At 45.5% G+C, this 26,511-nt stretch overlaps 1 protein-coding gene across 13 annotated transcripts in view; it reads right to left on the minus strand.

Annotated features, from left to right (window-relative positions):
- Window positions 1–1,082: 1,082 nt before the first annotated feature.
- The window catches only part of myt1a (myelin transcription factor 1a), a 35,935-nt gene continuing 10,506 nt past the window's right edge, over window positions 1,083–26,511 (minus strand). For 8 of the 13 annotated variants that reach the window (XM_021615769.3, XM_090184352.1, XM_090184351.1 and 5 more), the window contains exons 7-23: window positions 25,317–26,369; window positions 25,096–25,215; window positions 24,858–24,948; window positions 24,556–24,681; window positions 24,145–24,359; window positions 16,726–16,934; window positions 15,719–15,943; window positions 14,285–14,439; window positions 14,011–14,073; window positions 13,576–13,644; window positions 13,029–13,091; window positions 12,823–12,906; window positions 12,424–12,648; window positions 6,464–6,555; window positions 2,820–2,923; window positions 2,500–2,643; window positions 1,083–2,317 (exon numbers count right to left, since the gene is read on the minus strand). In XM_021615769.3, coding sequence (XP_021471444.3) covers window positions 2,174–2,317; window positions 2,500–2,643; window positions 2,820–2,923; window positions 6,464–6,555; window positions 12,424–12,648; window positions 12,823–12,906; window positions 13,029–13,091; window positions 13,576–13,644; window positions 14,011–14,073; window positions 14,285–14,439; window positions 15,719–15,943; window positions 16,726–16,934; window positions 24,145–24,359; window positions 24,556–24,681; window positions 24,858–24,948; window positions 25,096–25,215; window positions 25,317–26,369 — 3,182 coding nt within the window. In that variant the 3' untranslated portion in view covers window positions 1,083–2,173. The remainder of the gene's footprint in view (window positions 2,318–2,499; window positions 2,644–2,819; window positions 2,924–6,463; window positions 6,556–12,423; window positions 12,649–12,822; window positions 12,907–13,028; window positions 13,092–13,575; window positions 13,645–14,010; window positions 14,074–14,284; window positions 14,440–15,718; window positions 15,944–16,725; window positions 16,935–24,144; window positions 24,360–24,555; window positions 24,682–24,857; window positions 24,949–25,095; window positions 25,216–25,316; window positions 26,370–26,511) is intronic. The other 5 variants (XM_021615770.3, XM_090184354.1, XM_090184353.1 and 2 more) reach the window with 3 other exon arrangements.

Raw genomic sequence — 26,511 nt, forward strand, 5'->3', positions numbered from 1 at the left:
CTGATTAAACAACATAATCATTACACAGTTGCATCTTGTGCCGGGGACAATAAAAGGCCACTATAAAATATGCAGTTTTGTCAGACAACACAATGCCACAGCTCTGGTTGCAAGAATGTCCACCAGAGCTGTTGCCAGAGAATTGAATGTGCATTTCTCTACCATAAGCTGCCTCCAACGTCGTTTTAGAGAATTTGGCAGTATGTCCAATTGACCTCACAACCACAGACCACGTATAACCATGCCAGCCCAGGACCTCTCCATCCGGCTTCTTCACCTGCGGGATCGTCTGAGACCAGCCACCCAGACAGCTGATAAAACAACCAAAGAATTTCTGCAGAAACTGTCTCAGGGAAGCTCATCTGCGTGCTTGTCGACCTCACCAGGGTCTTGACCGGACTGCAGTTTCAACTGTACCGGGATGGCGTGGTGTGGGCAAGCGGTTTGCTAATGTCAACATTGTCAACAGAGTGCCCCATGGTGGTGGTGGGGTTATGGTATGGGCAGGCATAAGCTACAGACAATGAACACAATGACAGTTTTCCGATGACAATTTGAATGCACAGAGATACCTTGACGAGATCCTGAGGCCCATTGTAGTGCCATTCGTCCACTGCCATCACTTCATGTTTCAGCATGATAATGCACGGCCCCATGTCATAAGGATCTGTACACAATTCCTGGAGGCTGAAAATGTCCCAGTTCTTCAATGGCATTCATACTCACCAGACATGTCACCCATTGAGTATGTTTGGGATACTCTGGACCGACTGCATGTTTCAGTTCCCATCAATATCCAGAAACTTCGAACACTGATTGGGAGTTGGACAACATTCACAGGATTTATTTCAGTTGACTTTTTTCCTTATATGAACTGGAACTCAGTAAAATCTTTGAAATTGTTGCATGTTGGGTTTATATTTTTGTTCAGCGTAGTATACCTGGCTCAGTCCTCATCCTTTCAATTGTTGTATCCCACAACCATTCCACAAAATATCTGTAGCCATAAACAATATTCATATACACTTTTACAATCATTACTCACAATCATAATTAATTGTGACATATTCCATGATGCTTAGTTAAATTAGCACAGGTTTTCTTTATTTCAATATCAACATATGGGCAAAGACTAATCCATACACAGCCATCATCACTAACACATAGACAATACAAAATAAATATACACCAACATCTCCATTCACTTTGTTCTTCATTATCAAATAAATATTAAATACATACACATTTCTCCCAGTTCATTGCAAGGTGTCTCAAAATACTTTATGGAATAAAATAAATAATATAAACAAAAGAAAAATCTTTAAAAAATTATCAAAACTTGTCGGTTATAAAATATTTGCACTTAAAAAAGATCCCAGTATTTCAAATAAATAATAAGATATATAAAACAATTTATAGTTGATATTTTAAAATATTTCCTATTTTTCAACAGTGCAGAGGAAAACTCCTCTCAATCGCTGTTTAAAAATGTCTTCAGTATAATTTTGTTTTGTAAAAATAAATAAATAGGCCAATAAATAAATGCTGAATAAATAAGCTAAATTAACACAACATGAATAAATAATACATTAAACAGACATTTTTAAGACTCAAATTCATACACAACAATAGTAATGAAACTAAAAACTATCCCCTGGAAGTGCAACATCTACGCTCATAAATACTATCAACATTACTCAATGGGGTTGGAATACATGTACACTATTTAGGAGAATATTGTATGATGGGGTATTGGAGCCAGTATACTGCATTCTTAGTCCGTTCTGAACCATTAAAGTGGCTTTTTTATTATACCCCTCAAAACGTTCCTAAACACCCACACCAACACAGTTTTACTCCAATGCACTCAAGAACACTCAAGACATAATTGAAACTTCCGTACTCATCCATACACAAGGGTGTCCATTGATCTTGATAACCTTCATGCAAGCAGGGAGGGGGAGCAATGTGAAATGGACACATTTTCTCCAAAACAAATACAAGAAAAATCAGGTCTACAGTATATTCCAAAAGCAATGGATTTATTTATAGTTGTTAGGTTTTGTATAGTTGTTGGGTTTTGTATACCCACACACCATGTCACCCTGCTCTCGTTCCTCTTTTCCCTCTCTTTCATATATTCCATTTAGCCTCTTCATCTCCCTTTGAGAGACTATACTTCGATGCCTTTTACTGCTTGGTTGATGGACTCCAACAGAGCACGGTTTTCCGGGTTTTGGTAGCAATCTTTATTGGAGAACATATGGGTCAAGGTGTCCACGTAGGTATCGAAGTTCTGCTCCGACATAGGCTCCTGCTGAAGTAAACACAAGTAACACGTTAGATAAAGTGTGTGTAATTAGAAAATGTGTGTTTTATGCATGTAGATGTGTAAAACTGAGGTTATGTCAACATTTTCTCTCTAAGAGAAAGTGTTTGTTTATGTGTGTGCGTGCGTGTGTGCATGCTCTGAGTGATCCATCCCTGGGTGTAACTCACAATGTGTGGCAGCCGGATGTTGGACAAGCTGCGGATCAGAGCTTGGCTCAGGCCAGACAGCTCCATGTACAGGGCATCGTTTCTCTCCTCGATCTGCTTGTTCTCCTCCTCCATACTCTTCAGGTTATTCTCCATGGATGAGATCTGGAGCAGAGAACCACAAACCAATCAACTACGGTTCTTCAGTTAGCCACAAACAAGTCAATAACAGCTTATCAGTCCACCACAAACTCTCTATACAATCATTGTTTTTATTTCTAATTGAATTAGGAACGTCAAGACAGTATTTAGTGGTTATTGTTAAGAAGTGGCAGACCAACCTGTGTGTGCAGGTTCATCATGTCATCCTCCATCTCTGAATTGGACTCGCTGAGTTCCCTGATCTCATTGTTCAGTTGCTTGATATCTTCATCATTATCCAGAACTGAATAATTAATAGCAAACCAGTTAGAAACAATAAAACAACTAGCAACAGTCAAACATAATTGAAGATCATCCAGTTTTACTGGACAAGACTTGACCCACTTTTCATGTTGGGACAAATGCTAACTTCTACTTAAGTGGAATTTTCACTTAGTCTCCAATTGACATCAATGGAAATGTTACTTAAATGGAAATTAGGATTTGTGCCGATATGCACAAACTGTCAGAAATTATTATTATTTAAAACACTACATATAATGTATACCAGAGTAAAATCAAATGTGTATGTATGTACACAACATGACCAAAAGTATGTGGACACCGGCTCGTCGAACATCTCATTCCAAAAGCATGGGCATTAATATGGAGTTGGTCCCCCCTTTGCTGCTATAACATACTCCACTCTTCTGGCAAGGCTTTCTACTAGATCTTGGAACATTGCTGTGGGGACTTGCTTCCATTCAGCCATAAGAGCACTAGCTCGCAGTCGGAGTTCCAATTCATCCCAAAGGTGTTCGATGGAGTTGAGGTCAGGATCTTGCTTTGTGCATGGGGACATTGTCATGCTGAAACAGGAAAGGGCCTTCCCCAAACTTTTGCCAAAAAGTTGGGAAGCACAGAATTGTTTGAATGTTATTGTATGCTGTAGCGTTAAGATTTCCTTTCACTGGAACTAAGGGGCCTAGCCCGAACCATGAAAAACAGCCCCAGACCATTATTCCTCCTCTACAAAACTTTACAGTTGGCACTATGCATTGGGGCAGGTAGCGTTCTCCTGGTATCCGCCAAACCCAGATTCGTTGATCAGACTGCCAGATGGTGAAGCGTGATACATCACTCCAGAGAACGTGTTTCCACTGTTCCAGAGTCCAATGGAATAGATCTTTACACCACTCCAACCGACGCTTGCCACTACGCATGGTGATCTTTGTTCTTGTGTGGGGCTGCTCGGCCATGGAAACCCATTTCATGAAGCTCCCGACTAACAGTTTTTATACTGACGTTGCTTCCAGAGGCAGTTTGGAACTCATTAGTGAGTGTTGCAACCGAGGACAGATGATTTTTACGCACTTCAGGACTCGGCGATCCCGTTCTGTGAACTTGTATTGCCTATCACTTCACAGCTGAGCCATTGTTGCTCCTAGACGTTTCCACTTCACAATAACGCACTTACACTTCACCGTTGCAGTGTAAGTGCTTAAGAAGGAAAGAAATTCCACAATTTAACTTTTAACAAGGCACACCTGTTAATTGAAATACATTCCAGGTGACTACCTCAATGAAGCTGGTTGAGAGAATGCCAAGAGTGTGCAAAGCTGTCATCAAAGCAAAGGGTGGCAAATTCAAATATAAAATAAGTTTTGATTTGTTTACCACTTTTTTGGTTCCTACGTGATTCCATATGTGTTATTTTATAGTTTTGATGTCTTCATTATTATTCTACAATGTATAAAATAGTAAAATTTTTAAAAAAACTTTATTTTTTACAATTATTTTATTTAACTAGGCAAGTCAGTTAAGAACAAATTCTTATTTACAATGATGGCCTAGGAACAGTGGGTTAACTGCCTTGTTCAGGGGCAGACCGACAGATTTTTACCTTGTCAGGACAGTGCTTCGATCCACCATCCTTTCGGTTACTGGCCCAACGCTCTAACCACTAGGCTATCTGCCTTCCCCTGAATGAGCAGGTGTCCAATATGATGTGTATATATATATATATATATATATATATATATGTGTGTGTGTATATACATACATACATACATACATAAATACATACACAACATTCACCTGACAAAGATATACAGTTGAAGTCGGAAGTTTACATACACCGTAGCCAAATACATTTAAACTCAGTTTTTCACAATTCCTGACATTTAATCAGAGTAAAAATTCCCTGTCTTAGGTCAGTTAGGATCACAACTTTATTTTAAGAATGTGAAATGTCAGAATAATAGTAAAGAGAATGATTTATTTCAGCTGTTATTTCTTTAATCACATTCCCAGTGCGTCAGAAGTTTACACATACCCAATTAGTATTTGGTAGCATTGCCTTTAAATTGGTTAACTTGGGTCAAACGTTTCAGGTAGCCTTCCATAAGCTTCCCACACAATAAGTTGGGTGAATTTTGGCCCATTCCTCCTGACAGAGCTGGTGTAACTGAGTCAGGTTTTTAGGCCTCCTTGCTCGCACAAGCTTTTTCAGTTCTGCCCACAAATTTTCAATAGGATTGAGGTCAGGGCTTTGTGATGACCACTCCAATACCTTGACTTTGTTGTCCTTAAGCCATTTTACCACAACTTTGGAAGTATGCTTGGGGTCATTGTCCATTTGGAAGACCCATTTGCGACCAAGCTTTAACTTGTCTTGAGATGTTGCTTCAATATATCCACATAATTTTCCTCCCTCATGATGCCATCTATTTTGTGAAGTGCACCAGTCCCTCCTGCAGCAAAGCACCCCCACAACATGATGCTGCCACCCCCGTGCTTCAAGGTTGGCATGGTGTTCTTCGGCTTGCAAGCATCCCCCTTTTTCCTCCAAACATAACAATGGTCATTATGGCCAAACAGTTCTATTTTTGTTTCATCAGACCAGAGGACATTTCTACAAAGAATACGATCTTTGTCCTCGTGTGCAGTTACAAACCGTAGTCAGGCCTTTTTATGGCGGTTTAAGAGCAGTGGCTTCTTCCTTGCTGAGTGGCCTTTCAGGTTATGTCGATATAGGACTAGTTTTACTGTGGATATAGATACTTTTGTACCTGTTTCATCCTGCATCTTCACAAGGTCCTTTGCTGTTGTCCTGGGATTGATTTGCACTTTTTGCACCAAAGTACGTTCATCTCTAGGAGACAGAACGCGTCTCCTTCCTGAGCGGTATTACGGCTGCGTGGTCCCACGGTGTTTTTCTTGCGTACTATTGTTTGAACAGATGAACGTGGTACCTTCAGGCGTTTGGAAATTGCTCACAAGGATGACCCAGACTTGGCTGATTTCTTTTGATTTTCCCATGATGTCAAGCAAAAAGTGGCACTGTGTTTGAAGGTAGGCCTTAAAATACATCCACAGGTACACCTCCAATTGACTCAAATGATGTCAATTAGCCTATCAGAAGCTGGAATTTTCCAGGCTGTTTAAAGGCACAGTCAACTTAGTGTATGTAAACTTCTGACCCCCTGGAATTGTGATACAGTGAGTTGTAAGTGAAATAATCTCTGTAAACAATTGTTGGAAAAATGACTTGCCAAAACTATAGTTTGTTAATTGCTTAAAAGACGAGTTTTAATGACTCCAACCTAAGTGTATGTAAACTTCAGACTTCAACTGTATATCTTTCTATAAATATCTTTGTCAGGTAAATGCTTTGTTAGGTGAATGCTGTATATAAAAGTATGTAGTATGTAAAATGTAATATCTAAAATGTATATGTAACTAAAAAAAGCAATATTTGTCCTCTGAAGACAATGGGTTGATTTTTTTTATATATTTTTTTTTTTACTGTCAGATGAAGCTTTGAAGTTATGTCCAGACTTACCATCACTGGCCCTGAACTTTGCTGTAATGTACTCGTCTCCAGGAAACCTGCTTCTCTTCTTATTAGCAGAGGCTCTGGGACAACCAGAGAGACTAGGAGCAACAGAAGAGGAAAAGAGAAGTGAGGCTCGTGATGCGAGCGCTGCTAGAATAGGGCCAATGTGACTAACTACTAGTTAGTTTATTTTATTTGAATATGCTATCAGTTCTCTTTACACAATATGTTTTGCCATGCTTTAAAAACCTGTCGAGATGTTAAACTCGGCCTAGAGCTGTCCGTCTGATCAAACTGAGCACCCGGGCAAGAAGGACCTTAGTCAGGGAGGTGACCAAGAACCCAGTGACCACTCTGACATAACTTCAGAGTCCCTTGGCTGAGATGGGAGAACCTGCCAGAAGGACAACAGTCTCTACAGCACTTTACCAGTCTGGGCTTTATGGGAAAGTGGCCAAACGGAGAAAAATGCTCATGACCACATGCCTGGAGTTTGCAAAAAGACACGTGAAAGACTGAAAGCATAAGGATAAATATGATGTAATAGAACTCTTTGGCCTGAATGCAAAGCACTGGAAGAAAAAAACAGGCACAGCTCATCACCCGTCTAACACCATCCCTACTGGTGGTGATATCATACTATGGGGATGCTTTTCATTGGCAGGGAGTTGGAGACAGGTAAGGATAAAGGAAAAAATGAATGGAGCCAAATACATGCAAATCCTTGATGAGAACCTGCTTCAGAGTGCAAATGATTTTCTGGGGGCAAAGATTTACATTCCAACAGGACAATGACCCCAAGTATACAGCCAAAGCAACGCTGGAATGGCTTCAGAACAAGAATGTGTAAGTTCTTGAATGGCCCAGCCAAAGCCCAGACTTGAATCTCATTGAAAATCAGTGGAAAGACTTGAAGATTGCTGTTCACCACCTCTCCCCATACATTTTAACAGAGGTTGAGAAAATTTGCAAGGAAGAGTGGGAGAAAATCCCCAAATCCAGATGTGCAAAGCTGATACAGACAAGTCAAGGGGTATGAATACTTGAAGGCACTGTAGATTACTAATATTTAATGTTTAGGCCCAGCTGTTTGTATTGTGTATGTAAGTGTCACGACTTCCGCCGAAGTCGGCTCCTCTCCTTGTTCGGGCAGCGTTCGGAGATCGACGTCACCGGCTTTCTAGCCATTGCCACTCCATTTGTCATATTTCCATTTGTTTTGTCTTGTTCCATGCACACCTGGTTTTCATTCCCTAATCACACTGCATGTATTAGTCCTCTGTTCCCCTCCATGTCTTTGTGTGAATTTGTATTTATGTTATGTGGGTATTGTTACGCGCCATACCTTTTGTCTATTGTTCCGTGTTTGGGCACATTTATGTACTTTTGTGCTTTCGTTGGATTGGAATAAAAATTGCGCCTGTTCACTGCACTCTGCTCTCCTGCACCTGACTTCGCCTCCAATATACACCCATAACAGAATTTCACACCACCATGGAGACAGCAGGTACCCCGGTTAGAAGAGTTAAGGAGCGCGTCCAGGAACACTCTGCAATGTTACATCATCTTGGTGCCATGACGGATTGCGTTGTTCAGACCATGGACCGCTGGGAGAGACAGGAAGTCTCTCCAGTGCCTCGACCAGCGCAACCGGAGTTACCTCTACCTGTCCCGTCCGGAGCCATTCCCAGTGGGATGCGTCTCTCCCTTCCCAGGGAGTATGATGGGACGGCAGCACAGTGCCAGACCTCTACATGGCCACCGTTCACCCAGCTCCCTCGGAAAGGGAGAGAGTGTCCGCCCTTGTCTCACGCCTCTCGGGGAGAGCTCTGGAGTGGTCAAACGCTGTGTAGGGGGAAGGAGACCACTTCGAGGAGTTCACCCGAACGGCTCTTCCATTTGAGGCAGGGGACGAGGAGTGCCCAGGAGTTCACCCTGGAATTCCAGATCTTGGCAGCCGGAGCGGGCTGGAACAACAGGGCCCTCATCTACCACTACCGATGCAGCCTGCGCGAGAACGTCCGACGTGAGCTGGCCTGCAGGGATGCCACCATCCCCTTTGACCAACTGGTGGATTTGTGCATCCGGTTGGATAACCAGCTGGTCTGGTCACCAGCGGATGTCCAGAGGGGGCTCTGTCGGTTCCATCTTCCAGCACCCCCGCTCCGGTGCCCATGGAGTTGGGAGGGGCTGCACGTAGGAAGGCTGGAGGAGGGGCCATCACGTGCACCATCTGTGGCCGCAGAGGGCACACTTCCAGTCGGTGCCGTGTCGGTCCCTCTGAGAGTCGAGGCAGCAGGCAGGGCACTCTGGCGTCACCCCAGGTGAGTTTGCACCACACTCAACCAGAGTCCTCTGTTGACCACCTGTTTGTACCTGTTTATTTCCCTGAGTTTCCCCCACATTCCCAGCATAAGGGGCTCGTCAATTCAGGCGCAGCTGGGAATTTTATCGATAGAGCGTTAGCCATTAGTTTAGGGATCCACATTATTCCTGTAGTTAGACCTTTCCCGGTACATGCTCTGGATAGTCGACCATTAGGGTCCGGGTTAATCAGGGAGGCCACCATCTCCCTGGCAATGGAGACGCAGGGGGGTCACGAGGAGAAAATCAGTCTCTTCCTCATTGACTGTCCTGCGTTTCCCGTGGTACTAGGCCTTCCCTGGTTGGCTCATCATAACCCCACCATTTCCTGGCAACAGAGGGCTCTCACAGGGTGGTCGCGAGAGTACTCGGGGAGGTGTGTAGGGGTTTCCATTGGTGCTACCACGGTGGAAAGTCCAGACCAGGTCTCTACCGTGTGCATCCCCCCAGAATATGCCGATTTGGCTCTCGCCTTCTGTAAAAAGAAGGTGACTCAATTACTACCTCATCGACAGGGGGATTGTGCGATAAATCTCCTGGCAGACGCTGCGCTTTCCAGGAGTCACGTGTATCCCCTGTTGCAAGTGGCTATGGAGACATATGTCTCTGAATTCCTGCGTCAGGGGTACATTCGGTCCTCCACTTCACCTGCCTCCTCGAGTTTCTTTTTAGTGAAGAAGAAGGATGGAGGTCTGCGCCCGTGCATTGACTATCGAGGTCTCAATCAAATCATGGTGAGGTACAGTTACCCGCTACCTCTTATCGCCACGGCGATTGAGTCAATGCATGGGGTGTGCTTCTTCACTAAACTGGATCTCAGGAGTGCGTATAACCTGGTGTGTATCCGGGAGGGAGACGAGTGGAAGACAGCGTTTAGTACCACCTCAGGGCATTATGAGTACCTCGTTATGCCGTACGGGTTGATGAATGCTCCATCAGTTTTCCAATCCTTTGTAGACAAGATTTTCAGGGGCCTGCACAGGCAGGGTGTAGTGGTGTACATCAATGACATTCTGATATACTCCGTTACACACGCCGAGCATGTGTCCTTGGTGCGCAGGGTACTTGGACGACTGTTGGAGCATGACCTGTAAGTCAAGGCCGAGAAATGCCTGTTCTTTCAGCAGGCCGTCTCCATCCTAGGGTATCACATTTCCACATCAGGGGTGGAGATGGAGAGTGACCGCATTGCAGCCATGTGTAATTGGCCGACTCCCACCACGGTAAAGGAGGTGCAGCGATTTTTAGGGTTTGCCAATTACTACCGGAGATTTTGGCCAGGTGGCTGCTCCCATTACCTTTACTGCTGAAGGGGGGTCCTGTATGGTTGCAGTGGTCGGCTGAGGCGGACAGGGCTTTTGGGCACCTGAGAGCTCTGTTTACCTCGGCTCCCGTGCTGGCCCATCCGGATCCCTCTTTGGCTTTCATAGTGGAGGTGGACGCGCCCGAGGCTGTTATAGGAGCCATGCTCTCACAGCGCTCGGGTACGCCACCAAAACTCCGCCCCTGTGCTTTCTTCTCGAAGAGCCTCAGCCCGGCGGAGAGTAACTATGATGTGGGGGACCGGGAGCTGTTGGCTGTGGGTAAAGCGTTGAAGGCGTGGAGACATTGGCTTGAGGGGGCTAAACACCCTTTCCTCATCTGGACTGACCACCGCAACCTGGAGTACATCCGGGCAGCGAGGAGACTGAATCCTTGTCAGGCAAGGTGGGCCATGTTCTTTACCCGTTTTGAGTTTACCCTATCCTACAGACCAGGTTCCCAGAATATGAAGGCAGATGCACTGTCCCGGCTCTATGACACAGAGGAGCGGCCCATGGATCCCACTCCCATACTCCCGGCCTCCTGCCTGGTAGCGCCGGTCATGTGGGAGCTAGACGCGGACATTGAGCAGGCGTTACGTACAGAGCCCGCTCCCCTCCAGTGTCCCGTCGGGCGTATGTACGTTCCGTCTGCTGTCTGTGACCAGTTAATCTATTGGGCCCACACGTCACCCTCCTCTGGTCATCCGGGGATCGGTCGGACTGTGCGCTGTCTGACTGGGAAGTACTGGTGGCCCACCTTGGCAAAGGACGTGAGGGTTTATGTTTCCTCCTGCTCGGTGTGCGCCCAGTGTAAGGCTCCGAGACACCTGCCCAGAGGTAAGCTACATCCCTTACCCATTCCACAACGACCTTGGTCACACCTGTCAGTGGATTTTCTAACCGATCTTCCTCTTTCACAGGGAAACACTACGATCCTGGTCGTTGTGGATCGTTTCTCTAAGTCCTGTCGTCTCCTCCCTCTGCCCGGTCTTCCTATGGCCCTACAGACTGTGGAAGTCTGGCACAACGGGGTGCCTGAGGATATAGTGTCTGATCGGGGTCCCCAGTTCACGTCGAGAGTCTGAAAGACGTTCATGGAACGTCTGGGGGTCTCGATCAGCCTCACCTCGGATTTTCACCCCGAGAGTAACGAGCAGGTAGAGAGAGTCAACCAGGATGTCGGCAGGTTTCTGCAGTCCTATTGCCAGGACCAGCCGGGGGAGTGGGCGGCGTTTGTGCCCTGGGCCGAGATGGCGCAGAACTCGCTTCGCCACTCCTCCACTAACCTCTCCCCTTTTCAGTGCATATTGGGGTACCAGCCGGTTCTGGCGCCATGGCATCAGGGTCAGACCGAGGCTCCTGCGGTGGACGACTGGTTCAGGCGCGCGGATGAGACAAGGGAGGCCACCCATGTTCACCTCCAGCGAGCCGTGAAATTACTAGCGTGGAACATCACCGCAGTGAGGCCCCGGTGTTCGCACCCGAAACCTGCCCCTCCGCCTGCCCTGCCGGAAGCTGGGTCCGCGGTTTGTGGGGCCATTCAAAGTCCTGAGGAGGGTGAACGAGGTGTGTCACAGGTTACAGCTTCCCTCCGATTACCTTATTAACCCCTCGTTCCATGTGTCTCTCCTCAGGCCGGTGGTGGCTGGTCCTCTCCAGGAATCTGAGGTGCGAGAGGTTCCTCTGCCCCCTCTGGACATCGAGGGGGTCCCGGCGTACTCCGTTCGTTCCATCCTGGATTCGAGGCGTCGGGTGGGGGGCCTTCAGTACCTTGTGGAGTGGGAGTAGTACGGTCCCGAGGAAAGGTGCTGGGTCCCGATTGCGGATGTTTTGGACCCCGAACTGCTGCGAGAGTTTCACCGCTGGAGCCGCGCGTCAAGGGGGGGTACTGTCACGACTTCCGCCGAAGTCGGCTCCTCTCCTTGTTCGGGCGGCATTCAGCGATCGACGTCACCGGCTTTCTAGCCATCGCCGCTCCATTTTTGATATTTCCAATGGTTTTGTCTTGTTCCATACACACCTGGTTTTCATTCCCTAATCACACTGCATGTATTAGTCCTCTGTTCCCCTCCATGTCTTTGTGTGAAATTGTATTTATGTTATATGGGTATTATTACGCGCCATACTTTTTGTCTATTGTTCCGTGTTTGGGCACATTTATGTACTTTTGTGCTTTCGTTGGACCGGAATAAAAAGTGTGCCTGTTCACTACACTCTGCTGACTTCGCCTCCCGTACAAACCCTTAACAGTAAGAACACAAACAAAAACCTTTATTTGAATTTGATTGAGTGTAATACCTGCGGTGTGTGAGGAAGCTGCCATTGGCGTGTCCTGATCCGTCACAGCCGGGGGTGGGACAGGTGGGTCCCTCAGTCTTAAAGGCCTTCCAGGAGAAAGGAGAGCCGTTGAGGAGCCCCTCCTTCTGACGCCGCGCTGCCAGGGGGCACCCATAGGCACTGCGGTGGGTGGCATACTTCCCACTGATGTGGCCCAGGCTGTCACAGCCGGGCACCGGGCATCTACTAATGGAGGGGGGGAAGCCAGGGTCGACAGTGAAGGAGAGGAGAAAGAAGAGCGAGAGAGAGAGAGAGAGGAAAGCAATCAACATTTCGTTTGAGAGCTAGAGGGCCAAATAAAGGGCAATCCATTGTGTGGATCGTAAAGAAAAGAAAACAAATGGTTTGTCGTGGACTAACCTTAAAAGCTCAGAGTCTTCCTTGTCGTCCTTGGTGGGTGTTGTCTTGACAGCACCTTTCTTTGCACGAGGGCATCCAGACAAACTGACAGAGACATAGAGAGAAAAATAAGGATTAAAATACAGTCCTTTTTAGGCTATCTTGCAGTAGGATTGTCTAGGATGAAATAAAAATAGAAACAAAAACAATAAACTATCTGTGTGTACCTTCTATGGGAGGCATAGTTTCCAGTGATGTGACCTGATCCATCGCATCCAGGGGTCGGACACCTGGGGGTCAACCAGACAGAGGTCAGCACAAGTCATGTGAGCATAGCATAGCAAATGTAAAGAACATACGAAAGCATTTCTCATAAAAGTAGCTAACACACTTTCTCTATAGGATAGCAATTTGTTTGATACAGGAGATCGCAACAGAGGAAGACACATCCCTGCACATTGTCGTGACAATACAAAGATCAGTAGGGTTCAGTCATGTCAGCATAAAGTAGAGTTAGAACAGGGATAGGGATCTCTGGTCCAGGAGGGCCAAAGCGTGTGCAGACTTTTATTTCAGCCCAGCACTAACACCTAATTCAAATCCTTGACTAACCATGATCTTCAAGTCAGACAACAGTTAGGTTTGCAGATGTGTTGGAGCTGAACTGCAACCAATACACGCACACACATGCAACACTCCATGAGCAGAGTTACCCCTGGGTTGGAAGGAAGGAAGGAAGGAAGGACGGAAGGGGGAATACAAGCACAGACATACTTAAGTTCAGCAGAGTGGGCCGCCATGAGGGTCCGAAGAGACTTATCAGCAAGAGGACAGCCTGACAGACTGGAAGATATGGAAAATATAGAGAGAGAGAAGGAGGGGGAGCGAGAGAGAGAGGGAAGGAGAGCGATGGAGAGGATATTGTGAAGTCATTTAATAAGGGGCAGAACAAAGGAAAGGGCTCGATCCCAATCATAACAATGAATATTGTTTACAGGATTCATTGTAGCACAGGATAAGAGAGTAATAGAGTATAGTCATTATTGAAGGTTCTGGATTTGTAATGCAGAAGTGCAGATTAGTTGACATTCAGAATCAGTGCCTGAAAAACACTATAAATGCAGTTGTATGTAGTTGTAAGACGGAAAATGTGAAACAGCGCTACCGACTGCATTGGTTGAAATGCAGGGGAGTGGGGCTGTGTCATACCTCCGATGTGAAGCGTAGTTTCCAGTGATGTGCCCACTGCCATCACAACCTGGGGTGGGACATCTGGAGATAATTGGAAATTAATTAATTAATTGAAAACATAGTGAGGGTGGATGGCAGTACTACTTTGAACTATGTCCTTTATAATAGTTATGTGTCAGCCTTGAGATTAGAGTACTCCATAGATAGAAATTTTAAGATTAAAATTGGGATGCTTTTTCTCTTATAATGTTGTTATGAATGCTGGATTTAAGTTATTTTAGAGCAGACTTACAGTAGAACCTCTTTCTTGCAGTCTTTGGGCGAGAACTGGACCTTGAAGCTGGACGTGGTGACCTCGCCTGGGTACTTCCTGTCCTCCATGCTCTCCTGAGCGATGTCATCGTCCTCTGCATCAGAAGAGGTGTAGGAGTGGGCCACAAAGTCCACCTGGGGGAAGGTCAAACAAACACAGGTAAGGATGGAGAGAGATTATAGTTTATAATTTCATCCATCCCTGATTCATTGCCAGGATGTTCCATTGAGACAAAAAGGCAATCTTACAATTTTGATTTGGAATAATTACGTAAATGTGATATTTCAGTTTTTTTTTTTTTATGTTTTTACCTGTTTTTGCTTTGTTATTATGGGCATTGTGTGTAGCTTGATGAGGGGAAAATATTTAATACATTTTAGAATAAGGCTGTAAAGTAACAAAAGGTGGAAAAGGTCAATGGGTCTGAATATTTTTTCAGAATCCATCTGTGCCACTGAGTCTGGCTTAATTCCAGTTTGTCTACATATTAATAATTTACATGTTGGATTCAGGTCTCCATTTCAACCAACAATCTAAGTTAAAGAATAGGACTAAAACAAATCAAACTTTAAATGCAGTTTGATTTGATTCAATCAAATTCTTTAACTTTTGTTTTTGGTTGAGAAGGAGATGTGAATACAACATATTTATTATCAACTTGTAGATTCCATTTGAAATTAACCAAACTCTAGGCCTATATGTATTTGAATCATGTGCTGAATAGCTGTTGATTACTTCCCAAATACTATACAGGCCTCAAAAGCAGCATACCACCCTGCATCCTGATGCTGGCTTTCCTCTGAAGCTAAGCAGGGTTGGTCCTGGTCAGTCCCTGGATGGGAGACCAGATGCTGCTGGAAGTGGTGTTGGAGGGCAAGTAGGAGGCACTCTTTCTTCTGGTCGAAATAAAATATCCCTTTTCCCCAGGGCAGTGATTGGGGACATTGCCCTGTGTAGGGTGCCGTCTTTTGGATGGGAAGTTAAACGGGTGTCTTCTCTGTGTTCACTAAAGATCCCACAGCACTTATCGTAAGAGATGGGGTGTTAACCCTGGTGTACTGGCTAAATTCCCAATCTGGCCCTCATACCATCATGGCTGTCTAATCATCCCCAACTTCCAAATGACTCATTCATCCCCCTTCCTCTCCCCTGTAACTATTGCCCAGGTCGTTGCTGTAAATGAGAATGTCTTCTCAGTCAACTTACCTTGTAAAATAAGGGTAAAAAAAAAAAGGTTGATAACTTTTTTCAAATCCAATATGTATTTTCCACATCACAATACGTAGACAGATTACGTTGAAACAACGTTGATTTAACCAGTTTGTGCCCAGCGGGTAACCTCTCTCAAGACTATAACATTATCATAATTCCAATGGTTTGGTGTTATTTGCAGACTTGGCGTTATGTGGTTACCTCATCTTGCTCCTCCTCCTCTTTGGGACAGTTTGGCTTGGTGAAGTCCAGAGGCCCTTCCCACTCCTCTTGCAGGTGGGCCTGGGACAAGGGAACACCTCCCAGGTGCTGCGAGGAAGAGGAGGAGGATAAAGATGGGTCTGGTGATTGCATCCCTTCCCTCTTGATGGGCTTCTTCATGCTCAGGTCCAGTGTACCATTCTCATCCACTTCAATATCAATTTCCTGAAGGTACAAGGACTATGTTAGCATGTGTGTGAGTGTGTGTGTGTGTGTGTGTGTGTGTGTGTGTGTGTGTGTGTGTGTGTGTGTGTGTGTGTGTGTGTGTGTGTGTGTGTGTGTGTGTGTGTGTACCAGTGGAGACTGTTGAGGGGAGGACGGCTCCTAATAATGTCTGGACTGGAGTAAATGGAATGGCATCAAACACATGGAATCCACGTGTTTGATGCATTTGATACCATTCCACTGATTCCACCCCAGCCATTACCATGAGCCCATCCTCCCCAATTAAGGTGCCACCAACCTCCTCTAGTGTGTATAGATGTAGGATCCTAATTTGATCATTATTTTGTTAATGAGACTTTTTCCGGGCTTCTTGCAGAAGCTCAGGAAAATTCCTGCAGATGAGCTTCTGATTTACATAAATTCACACAAAAGAAACACTAATACATGGTTATATTAACAGTATTGAACTTTTCATGTAGCCTACTTTTGGCCAGCTAATAGCCTAACCACAGATCAAGCAACATTATGGACTAAATGTTCAAATCTTGTTGCTGCAGGATAATTTTGCTGTGACAATATAGGTCAAATTTAGTTCCTACACCTGTATATTTATGTACATTGATGACAAAAGTTAGAAGATCACAAGATCAGGTTGATTCGCCAGAAAGTGCATGGTCAAGTAATGCAGTGTGTCCAATAAATATTTTCAAGAGGGAAAGACTTTGTAAAGTCAACTACCAACAACAATAGGATAGGATGGGCTGGGTAGCAAAGAGGCCTACCTTGCCGGCTGCGTCCTGCTGTTTGGTGCTAAGGTTCTCGGGCCTTTCCCAGCAGCGCGTGGACAGGTTCAGGATGGCAGTGGCAGCCATGTGAGCAGCCTCAGCATCATGGGAGTAATCGTAGCCGCTGGAGGACGAGGAGGAGCTGCTCTTTGCATATCCTCCTGACAAGCTATGGCTCGGGGACGAGGCCTTAGGGAATGGTTTAGCTGTGGAGGAGAGAGAGGGTGGGAGTCCAAATGAGAATTCATCCTCCCAGTTGAACATGCACCAAGCCACCATTACAGTTCTCCCTATAACCATCCAATTGCTCTCATGAGCACTGACATAACAAATTAAAGTTATGTTTTGGTATTTAAGGAATGGTTTCCAACAGAAATTCAACAAATGCCAAGATCATCTTTTTTATATAGGGGATAGATCACCTATGAAATTAGCAGATATAACATATCGAATCCCCTGGTTGTTGGACATGGTGGAAAACAAAACAATTCTGTATATACAGTGCCTTCGGACTTTTTCCACATTTTGTTAAATTACAGCCTTATTCTAAAATTGATTAGAACATTTTTTCCCTCAGCAATCTACACACAATACCCCATTACAAAGAAAAAAAACAGGTTTTAATTATTTTTTGCAAATTTTTTTTTTTTAAATAACAGAAATACCTTATTTACATAAGTATTGAGACCCTTTGCTATGAGACTCGAAATTGAGCTCAGGTGCATCCTGTTTCCATTGGTTTCCATTGATCATCCTTGAGATGTTTCTACAACTTGATTGGAGTCCACCTGTGGTAAATTCAATTGATTGGCCATGATTTGGTTTCTTTGCAGAAATTCTGTCAGAGTGATGATCTGTCACTCTGACAGAGCTCTAGAGTTCCTCTGTGGAGATGGGAGAACCTTCCAGTAGGACAACTATCTCTGCAGCACTCCACCAATCAGGCCTTTATGGTAGTATGGCCAGACGGAAGCCACTGCCTTTGCCAAAAGGCACCTAAAGACTCTCAGACCATGAGAAACAAAATTCTTTGGTCTGATGAAACCAAGATTGAACTCTTTGGCCTGAATGCCAAGCATCACGTCTGGAGGAAACCTGGCAACATCCCTACAGTGAAGCATGGTGGTGGCAGCATCATGCTGTGGGAATGTTTACAGCTGCAGGGACTGGGAGACTAGTCAGGATCGAGGCAAAGATGAACGGAGCAAAGTACAGAGAGATCCTTGATGAAAACCTGCTCCAGAGCACTCAGGACCCCTGACTGGGGCGAAGGTTCCCCTTCCAACAGGACAACAACCCCTAAGCACACAGCTAAGACAACGCAGGAGTGGCTTCAGGACAAGTCTCAGAATGTCCTTGAGTGGCCCAGCCAGAGCCCGGATTTTAACCCGAATGAACATCTCTGGAGAGACCTGAAAATAGCTGTGCAGCATTACTTCCCATCTACCCTGACAGAGCATGAGAGGATCTGCAGAGAATGGGAGAAACTCCCCAAATACAGGTGTGCAAAGCTTGTAGCGTCATACTCAAGCAGAATTTAGGCTGTAATCACTGCCATAGGTGCTTCAACAAAGTACTGAGTAAAGAGTCTGAATGATTATGTAAACGTAATATTTCCGGTTTTAATTTTCTATAAAAATAAACATTTCTAAAAATCTGTTTTTGCTTTGTCGGTATGGGGTATTGTGTATAGATTGATGAGGGGGGAGAAACAATGTAATACATTTAGAATTAGGCTGTAACGTAACAAAATGTGGAAAAAGTCAAGTGGTCTGAATACTTTCCGAAAGTATTCATACACCTTGCTTTATAGCCTGAATTCAAAATGGATTAGATTGGGATTTTTTGTCACCCATCTACACACAATACCTCATAATGACAAAGTGAAAACCTGTATATAGACATTTTTGTAAATGTACATACAGTACCAGTCAAAAGTTTGGACACACCTACTCATTCTAGGGTTTTTCTTTATTTTACTATTTTCTACATCGTAGAATAATAGTAAAGACATCTCAACTATGAAATAACACATATGGAATCATATGTAACCAAAAAAGTGTTAAACAAATCGAAATATATTTTATATTTGAGATTTTTCAAAGTAGCCACCCTTTGCCTCGATGACAGATTTGCAGACTCTTGGCATTCTCTCAACAAGATTCATGAGGTATGGAATGTATTTCAATTAACAAGTCTGCCTCGTTAAAAGTTCATTTGTGGCAAGAAGGTGAGACATGAAGGTCAGTCAATGGTGAAAATGTCAAGAACTTTGAACGTTTCTTCAAGTGCAGTCACAAAAACCATCAAGTGCTATGATGGAAATGGCTCTCATGAGGACCGCCACAGGAAAGGAGACCCAGAGTTACCTCTGCTGGAAAGGATAAGTTCATTAGAGTTACCAGTCTCAGAAATTGCAGCCCAAATAAATGCTTCACAGAGGTCAAGAAACAGACACATCTCAACATCAACTGTTCAAAAGAGACTGTGTGAATCAGGCCTTCATGATCGAATTTCTGCAAACCACTACTAAAGGACACCAATAAGAAGAAGAGACTTGCTTGGGCCCAGAAACATGAGCAATGGACATTAGACCGGTGGAAATCTGTCCTTTGGTCTGATGAGTCCAAATTTTAGATTTTTGGTTCCAACTGTTGTGTCTTTGTGAGAGGCAGAGTAGGTGAACGGATGATCTCTGCATGTGTAGTTTCCACCATGAAGCATAGAGGAGGAGATGTGATGGTGTTGGGGTGCTTTGCTGGTGACACTGTCTGTGTGATTTATTTAGAATTCAAGGCATACTTAACCAGCACGGCTACCACAGCATTCTGCAGCGATACGCCATCCCATCTGGTTCGCGCTTAGTGGGACTATCAATTGCTTTTCAACAGGACAATGACCCAACAAATCGAATAAAAAAATAAAAAGATGATCACATATTTAGCAGATGTTATTGCGGCTGTAGCGAAATGCTTGTGTACCTAGCTCCAACAGTGCAGTAATATCTAACAATTCACAACAATACACAAATCTAAAAGTAAAATAATGGAATTAAGAAATATATAAATATTAGGACGAACAATGTCGGAGTGGCACTGACTAAAATACAGTAGAATAGAATACAGAATATACATATGAAATGAATAAAGCAATATGTAAACATTATTAAAATGACTAGTGTTATATTATTAAAGTGACCAGTGACTCCATGTTTATGTATATAGGGCAGCAGCCTCTAAGGTGCAGGGTTGAGTAACTGGGTGGTAGCCGGGTAGTGATGGCTATTTAACAGTCTGATGTCCTTGATATAGAAGCTGTTTTTCATTCTCTTGGTCCCAGCTTTGATGCACCTGTACTGACCTTGCCGTCTGGATGATAGCGGGGTGAACAGGTTGTGGCTCGGATGGTTGATGTCCTTGATGATCTTTTTGGCCTTCATGTGACATCGGGTGCTGTAGGTGTCCTGTAGGGCAGACAGTGTGCCCCCAGTGATGTGTTGGGCAGACCGCACCACCATCTAGAGAGCCCTGTGGTTGCGGGCAGTGCAGTTGCCATACCAGGCAGTGATACAGCCTGACAGGATGCTCTTAATTGTACATCTGTAAAAGTTTGTGAGGGTCTTAGGGACCAAGCCAAATTTATTCTGCCTCCTGAGGTTGAAGAGGTGCTATTGCGCCTTCTTCACCACACTGTCTCTGTGGGTGGACCATTTCAGATTGTCAGTGTATTGTATGCCGAGGAACTTGAAGCTTTCCACTTTCTCCACTGCGGTCCCGTCAATGTGGATATGGGCGTGCTCCCTCTGCTTTTTCCTGAATCCCACAATCAGCTCCTTTGTTTTGTTGATGTTGAGGGAGAGGTTATTTTCCTGGCACCACTCCGCCAGGGCCCTCACCTCCTCCCTAGTCAGTGTTGGTAATCAGGCCTGGTTGTGGTTGTGTCGTCTGCAAACTTGATGATTGAGTTGGAGTGTGTGGCCACGCAGTCATGGGTGAACAGAGAGTACAGGAGGGGGCTGAGCACGCATCCTTCTGGGGGCCCATGTGTTGAGGATCAGTGAAGTGGAGGTATTGTTTCCTAACTTCACTACCTGGAGGCGGCCCTTCAGGAAGTTCAGGACACAGTTGCACAGGGCGGGGTTCAGACCCAGGTCCCCGAGCTTAATGATGAGCTTGGAGGGTACTATGGTGTTGAAGGCTAAGATATAGTCAATGAACAGCATTCTTACATAGGCATTCGTCTTGTCCAGATGGGATAGGGTGGTGTGCAGTGCAATGGCGATTGCATCGTCTGTGGATATATTGGGGTAGTAAGCAAATTGAAGTGGGTCTAGGGTGTCCGGTAAGGTAGAGGTGATATGATCCTTAACTAGCCTCTCAAAGCACTTCATGATGACAGAAGTGAGTGCTATGGGGCGATAGTCATTTAGTTCAGTTACCTTTGCTTTCTTGGGTACAGGAACAATGGTGGACATCTTGAAGCAAGTGGGGACAGCAGACTGGGATAGGGAGAGATTGAATGTCTCCATAAACACTCCAGCCAGCTGGTCTGCACATGCTCTGAGGACCGTCAGCCTTGTGAGGATTAACACGCTTAAATGTCTTACTCATGTCGGCCACGGAGAACAAGAGCCCACAGTCCTTGGTAAGGGGTCTATGGAGAGGTTACAACAGCGGAGTCTGGGACCAGTCCTGCTATTACTCTGACTGTTGGTGAGGAAACAGTTAAAACTGACCAATTCCAGGAAGGTGGCAGGACCTATGAATTCAGACTAGAGGTTGAAATGGCCGATTAATTAGGGCCCATTTCAAGTTTTCATAACAATCTGAAATCGGTATTTTTGGACACTGATTTGGGCAATTTAAAAAAAGTTTTTTTTACACCTTTATGTAACTAGGCAAGTCAGTTAATGTTAATGTTGTCGATGTGTTCCTGGTTCGAGCCCAGGTAGGGGCGAGGAGAGGGACAGAAACTATACTGTTACACTGGCAATACTAAAGTGCCTATAATAACATCCAATAGTCAAAGGTATATGAAATACAAATGGTATAGAGAGAAATAGTCCTTTAAATACTATATTAACTACAACCTAAAACCTATTACCTTGGAATATTGAAGTCTCATGTTAAAAGGAACCACCAGCTTTCATATGTTCTCATGTTCTGAGCAAGGAACATAAATGTTAGCTTTTTTATATGGCACATATTGCACTTTTACTTTCTTCTCCAACACTTTGTTTTTGCATTATTTAAACCAAATTGAACATGTTTCATTATTTATTTGAGGCTAAATTTATTTTTATTGATGTATTATATTAAGTTAAAATAAGTGTTCATTCAGTATTGTTGTAATTGTCATTATTACAAATACGTTTTAAAAATCGGACGATTAATCGGTATCTGCTTTTTTTGGTCCTCTAATAATCGGCATCGGCGTTGAAAAATCATAATCGGTCGACCTCTAATTCAGACTTCGGGTGCTCAAGGACTGTGCAACAACATCCAGTCCCATCTTCTAGCCCGCCAACTCCAGGTCATGCAGTTACATCCTTCCACCATCACCTGGGTCATGGACTACCTCACTGACAGGCCGCAGTGGGTCAGACTACAGAACCACTCTGTCTCAGACAACATCCTCACTAACACAGATGCCCCACAAGGGACGGTTTTGTAACCATTCCTCTTCACCCTCTACACAGCAGACTGCTGGCACGCCCAAGCCTCCTGTCGCCTACAAATGTTTTCAGACGATTCAGCCATTGTAGGCTGCATTACAAAGGATGATGATTCCCAATACAGGGAGGAAATATCTTCATTTGTAATATGGTGCAGCTGAAACCGCCTGGAGCTGAATGGGTCTAAAACCAATAAGCTGGTGATAGACTTCAGGAGGAAGGAGAGTGCGTTTGCTGTGGTCATCAATGCGGTCACTGTGGCAAGGGTGGGCTCGTACAAATACCTGGGGTTGGTGATTGACGCAGTGGAAAGAGAACAATCTAGATCCCACCCTAGATAAGCGGAACCTCAAGAAGCTCAGGAGTATAGAGGGCATCACTAGCCACGCCCTCCACAGTACCTGGCTGGAGCATTGCAGTGCGATGGCAGACAGATTTATTTTTCCTAAAACAGAGCGTTTCCAGGGCCTCCCAGGTGGCGCTGCTGTGCCATCAGAGTCCCTGGGTTCGCGCCCAGGCTCTGTCGTAACTGGCCGCGACCGGGAGGTCCGTGGGGCGACGCACAATTGGCCTAGTGTCGTCCGGGTTAGGGAGGGCTTGGTCGGTAGGGATGTCCTTGTCTCATCGCGCACCAGCAACTCCTGTGGCAGGCTGGGCGCAGTGCGTGCGTGCTAACCAAGGTTGCCATGTGCACGGTGTTTCCTCCGACACATTGGTGCGGCTGGCTTCCGGGTTGGATGCGCGCTGTGTTAAGAAGCAGTGCGGCTTGGTTGGGTTGTGTATCGGAGGACGCATGACTTTCAACCGAGCCCGTACGGGAGTTGTAGCAATGAGACAAGATAGTAGCTACTACAACAATTGGATACCGGCCTCCCGGGTGGCGCAGTGGTTAAGGGCGCTGTACTGCAGCTCCAGCTGTGCCATCAGAGTCCCTGGGTTCGCGCCCAGGCTCTGTCGTAACTGGCCGCGACCGGGAGGTCCGTGGGGTGACGCACAATTGGCCTAGCGTTGTCCGGGTTAGGGAGGGATTGGTCGGTAGGGATCTCCTTGTCTCAGCGCGCCAACGACTCCTGTGGCGGGCCGGGCGCAGTGCGCGCTAGCCAAGGTTGCCAGGTGCACGGTGTAGCCTCCGGGTTGGATGCACGCTGTGTTAAGAAGCAGTACGGCTGGTTGGGTTGTGTATCGGAGGACGCATGACATTCAACCTTCGTCTCTCCCGAGCCCGTACGGGAGTTGTAGCAATGAGACAAGATGGTAGCTACTACAACAATTGGATACCACGAAATTGGGGAGAAAAAGGGGTAAAAAAATAAATAAAAATTGGATACCACAAAATTGGGGAGAAAAAGGGGTAAAATAAAAATACATATGCTATGAGGCTTTTAACATGAACATATCCATTGATATCCATTGATGATGTGCTGCTTTTAATGTCTGTTGTCTGTTGTGTTTTTATGGCATATTTAGTGGTAATGTATGTATTGGCTGGTGCAATCAAATTTCTCCTCTGGGGGATGAATAAACGACTATCTTGTCTTATCTTAAGGCCCTTCAAGGTTGAAGATTGAGGACTCGAGAACCTTTGTCTCTAATCCATACATTTTTAGCCCCTTACTGTTATCAGATCTGATGACCGTTCAATTACCATAATACACAACCTTGTTATTAATGTGCTATAAAGATTATAGCTGCTTTCCCTGCATTCTCATAGTTTTTAATTCTTTCTGCCAAGATCATCTTACATTTGATGGCTTTGGGTGAGGATTGACTGGTGGCGGGCATCTTTGGAACCAGCATAGGCTTCCCAAACACCTGGACGTCGAAGCTTGCATAGTCGAAGGAAACCTTGGAGTATTTCTCCAGCTCTTTGGCCAAGTTGGCGCGGGGTGTAGCAGGCACCATGTTGGGTCTGTAGCCGTACTGAGGGATCTCCAGCTGCTTCACAAAACACATTGGTCTGTTGGAGAGAGAGAGAGAGAGAGAGAGAGAGAGAGAGAGCGAGAGAGCGAGAGAGAGAGAGAGAGAGAGAGAGAGAGAGAGAGAGAGAGAGAGAACATTGTGTGCAAGAGAAGGGGTCAAATATGAGTAAAAATGCACCAGAGACGGACAGCTATTTAAGTAAGGGGAGAAAGGGAGGAGGAGAAAGAGCTCACCTGAGAACTCTGTCTGAGTGGGGGCTCCCAGTTTGGGGCTCGCTGACTGAAGGCTGGGGGTGACTGAGGGTGACTTGGCCCCCCTTGGCAAGCTTCTCTGCAGCTGCGATGGGACAACCGGACAGACTGAGACAGACAAAGAGAGATAGTGATAATTCATCAATTGTTTCACTTTTGATTGACTAACTTTGTGACTAGAACTACAGCTCATCAACAGCTCATTTAGCATACACTCAATGATAGTCTTTAAGTGTAGGGATAAAAGGTAAATATGAGGTTATAATCACTGGACAGTATAATACCTGCGGTGTGTGTTGCGATTGCTGTTGACATGACCTTGGCCTGTGCATCCTGGAGTTGGACACTTCAGCACATTCTCATGCATGGCCAGGACTAGGGAAATGGAGGCAAAGAGACATAGGCAGAGAGATATATGTATGTGTTACAAGTCTGCATATTGTTCAAAGCAGTAGTTTCCCTGTTAGCACTTTGGTAGTACTGTATTACTACTCTGCTAGTACTACAAACAAAAGTACTCACTCTCAGGTGGGATCCTGTCTTTGTGAGGGCACCCAGAGAGGCTGCGGTGGTGGGGGTACAGCCCAGTCACATGGCCCGTCCCATCACACCCAGGGGTGGGGCATTTCACCTCTTTCTTGTCTGGATGGAAAGGGGAGAGAAGTTGAGTGAGCAGGATAATAATTGGAAGATTAACCTACGGTGGGATAAAAGACATCCTGATAAACCATAAACTGTCCTACCTTTGCTGTGGTGTCCTCTGTGTCGCATGGCTGGGTCCATGGGTTTGCTGGCCCTGTCGTCGGGGCTGTGGTAGCGCTGGTCCTCGGTAGATTGTTGGTCGTCGTTCGGCCCTCTCACCTGCTCGGCCTTCAGGGCGATGGCTTGCTCCAGCAGCCCCAAGTTCCCCCGGGTCATATCCCAGGTCTCAGAGTCATCTGTCACGCCTGAACCCTGTGAGAGACAGTCATCTTCCTCCTCCTCTTCCTCCTCCTCAGATCGTATCTCGATGACCACTGTGGTAGGTGAGGCTTTGTGAGAGTCTTGGTCTTCTTCTTCCACCTCCCCTGCTTCTGTTTCCTCCTCTCCTTCCTCCTCCTCTTCCTCCTCTTCTGTCAACGGGGTACCAATCTTTACCTCCTCCGGTGCCACTTCTGTATCCTCACATCCCTGAGCAAGCGTACTAGAGGCAAGAGGCTCCACGTGGACCACCTCCTCCTCCTCTTCCTCCTCCTTTCCTTCTATTACCTTCTTCTCAGTCTCCTCTCCCTCCTTCTCTTCCCCTTCTTCTTCATCATCTCCTTCCACTTTTGCCTGATGCCTGCTGTAGTCACCACTGGAGTACTGATGATCTGAGTTCTCCTGACCCACACATTGCCTCTCCTCCTCTTTCTCTTCCTCCACCCCCTCTTCTTCCTCTTCTTCCTCGTATCCTACCTCCTCCTTTTGCTTCTCCTCAATCTCTGCTCTCCCTGTTTCATCGTTGCCTTTGGGCTGCTCTGTTGTTCTGTATTCATCAACTGTCCCCTCATCCTCCTCCTCCTCCTCCTCCTCCTCCTCCTCCTCCTCCTCCTCTGTGGCCTGTATCTCTGCCACTACTTGCACCTCCTCTTCATGCCTGTATGTTGCTGTCTCTGCCTCTGTTTCTGCTTCTGCCTCTGTGGAAACCTGCTGTTGGGTTGTGGTGGCTGCCTCTGTGTCCTCCTGCAGAGCCTCTGCTTCAGGTGCAGCTATGGTGTCGAACTTGACAGATGTCTCTTTTTCTGTGTCTTCGGGTAACACCTGAGCGCAATTGGCTGTGTACAGTGCAGAGTTGATAGGTTATTGCTAAAGAGAAAGCTGTTCCCTATATTTGTCTTTCCATCATTACTTACTTTAGTATCATTATCAATATATACCACTGTAATAGCTAATAACAATCCATGATAAATGTGATAT

Source organism: Oncorhynchus mykiss, chromosome 9 (assembly GCF_057628025.1).
Source record: "Oncorhynchus mykiss isolate SJ-2025 chromosome 9, ASM5762802v1, whole genome shotgun sequence".
Classification (NCBI taxonomy): Eukaryota; Metazoa; Chordata; class Actinopteri; order Salmoniformes; family Salmonidae; genus Oncorhynchus; species Oncorhynchus mykiss.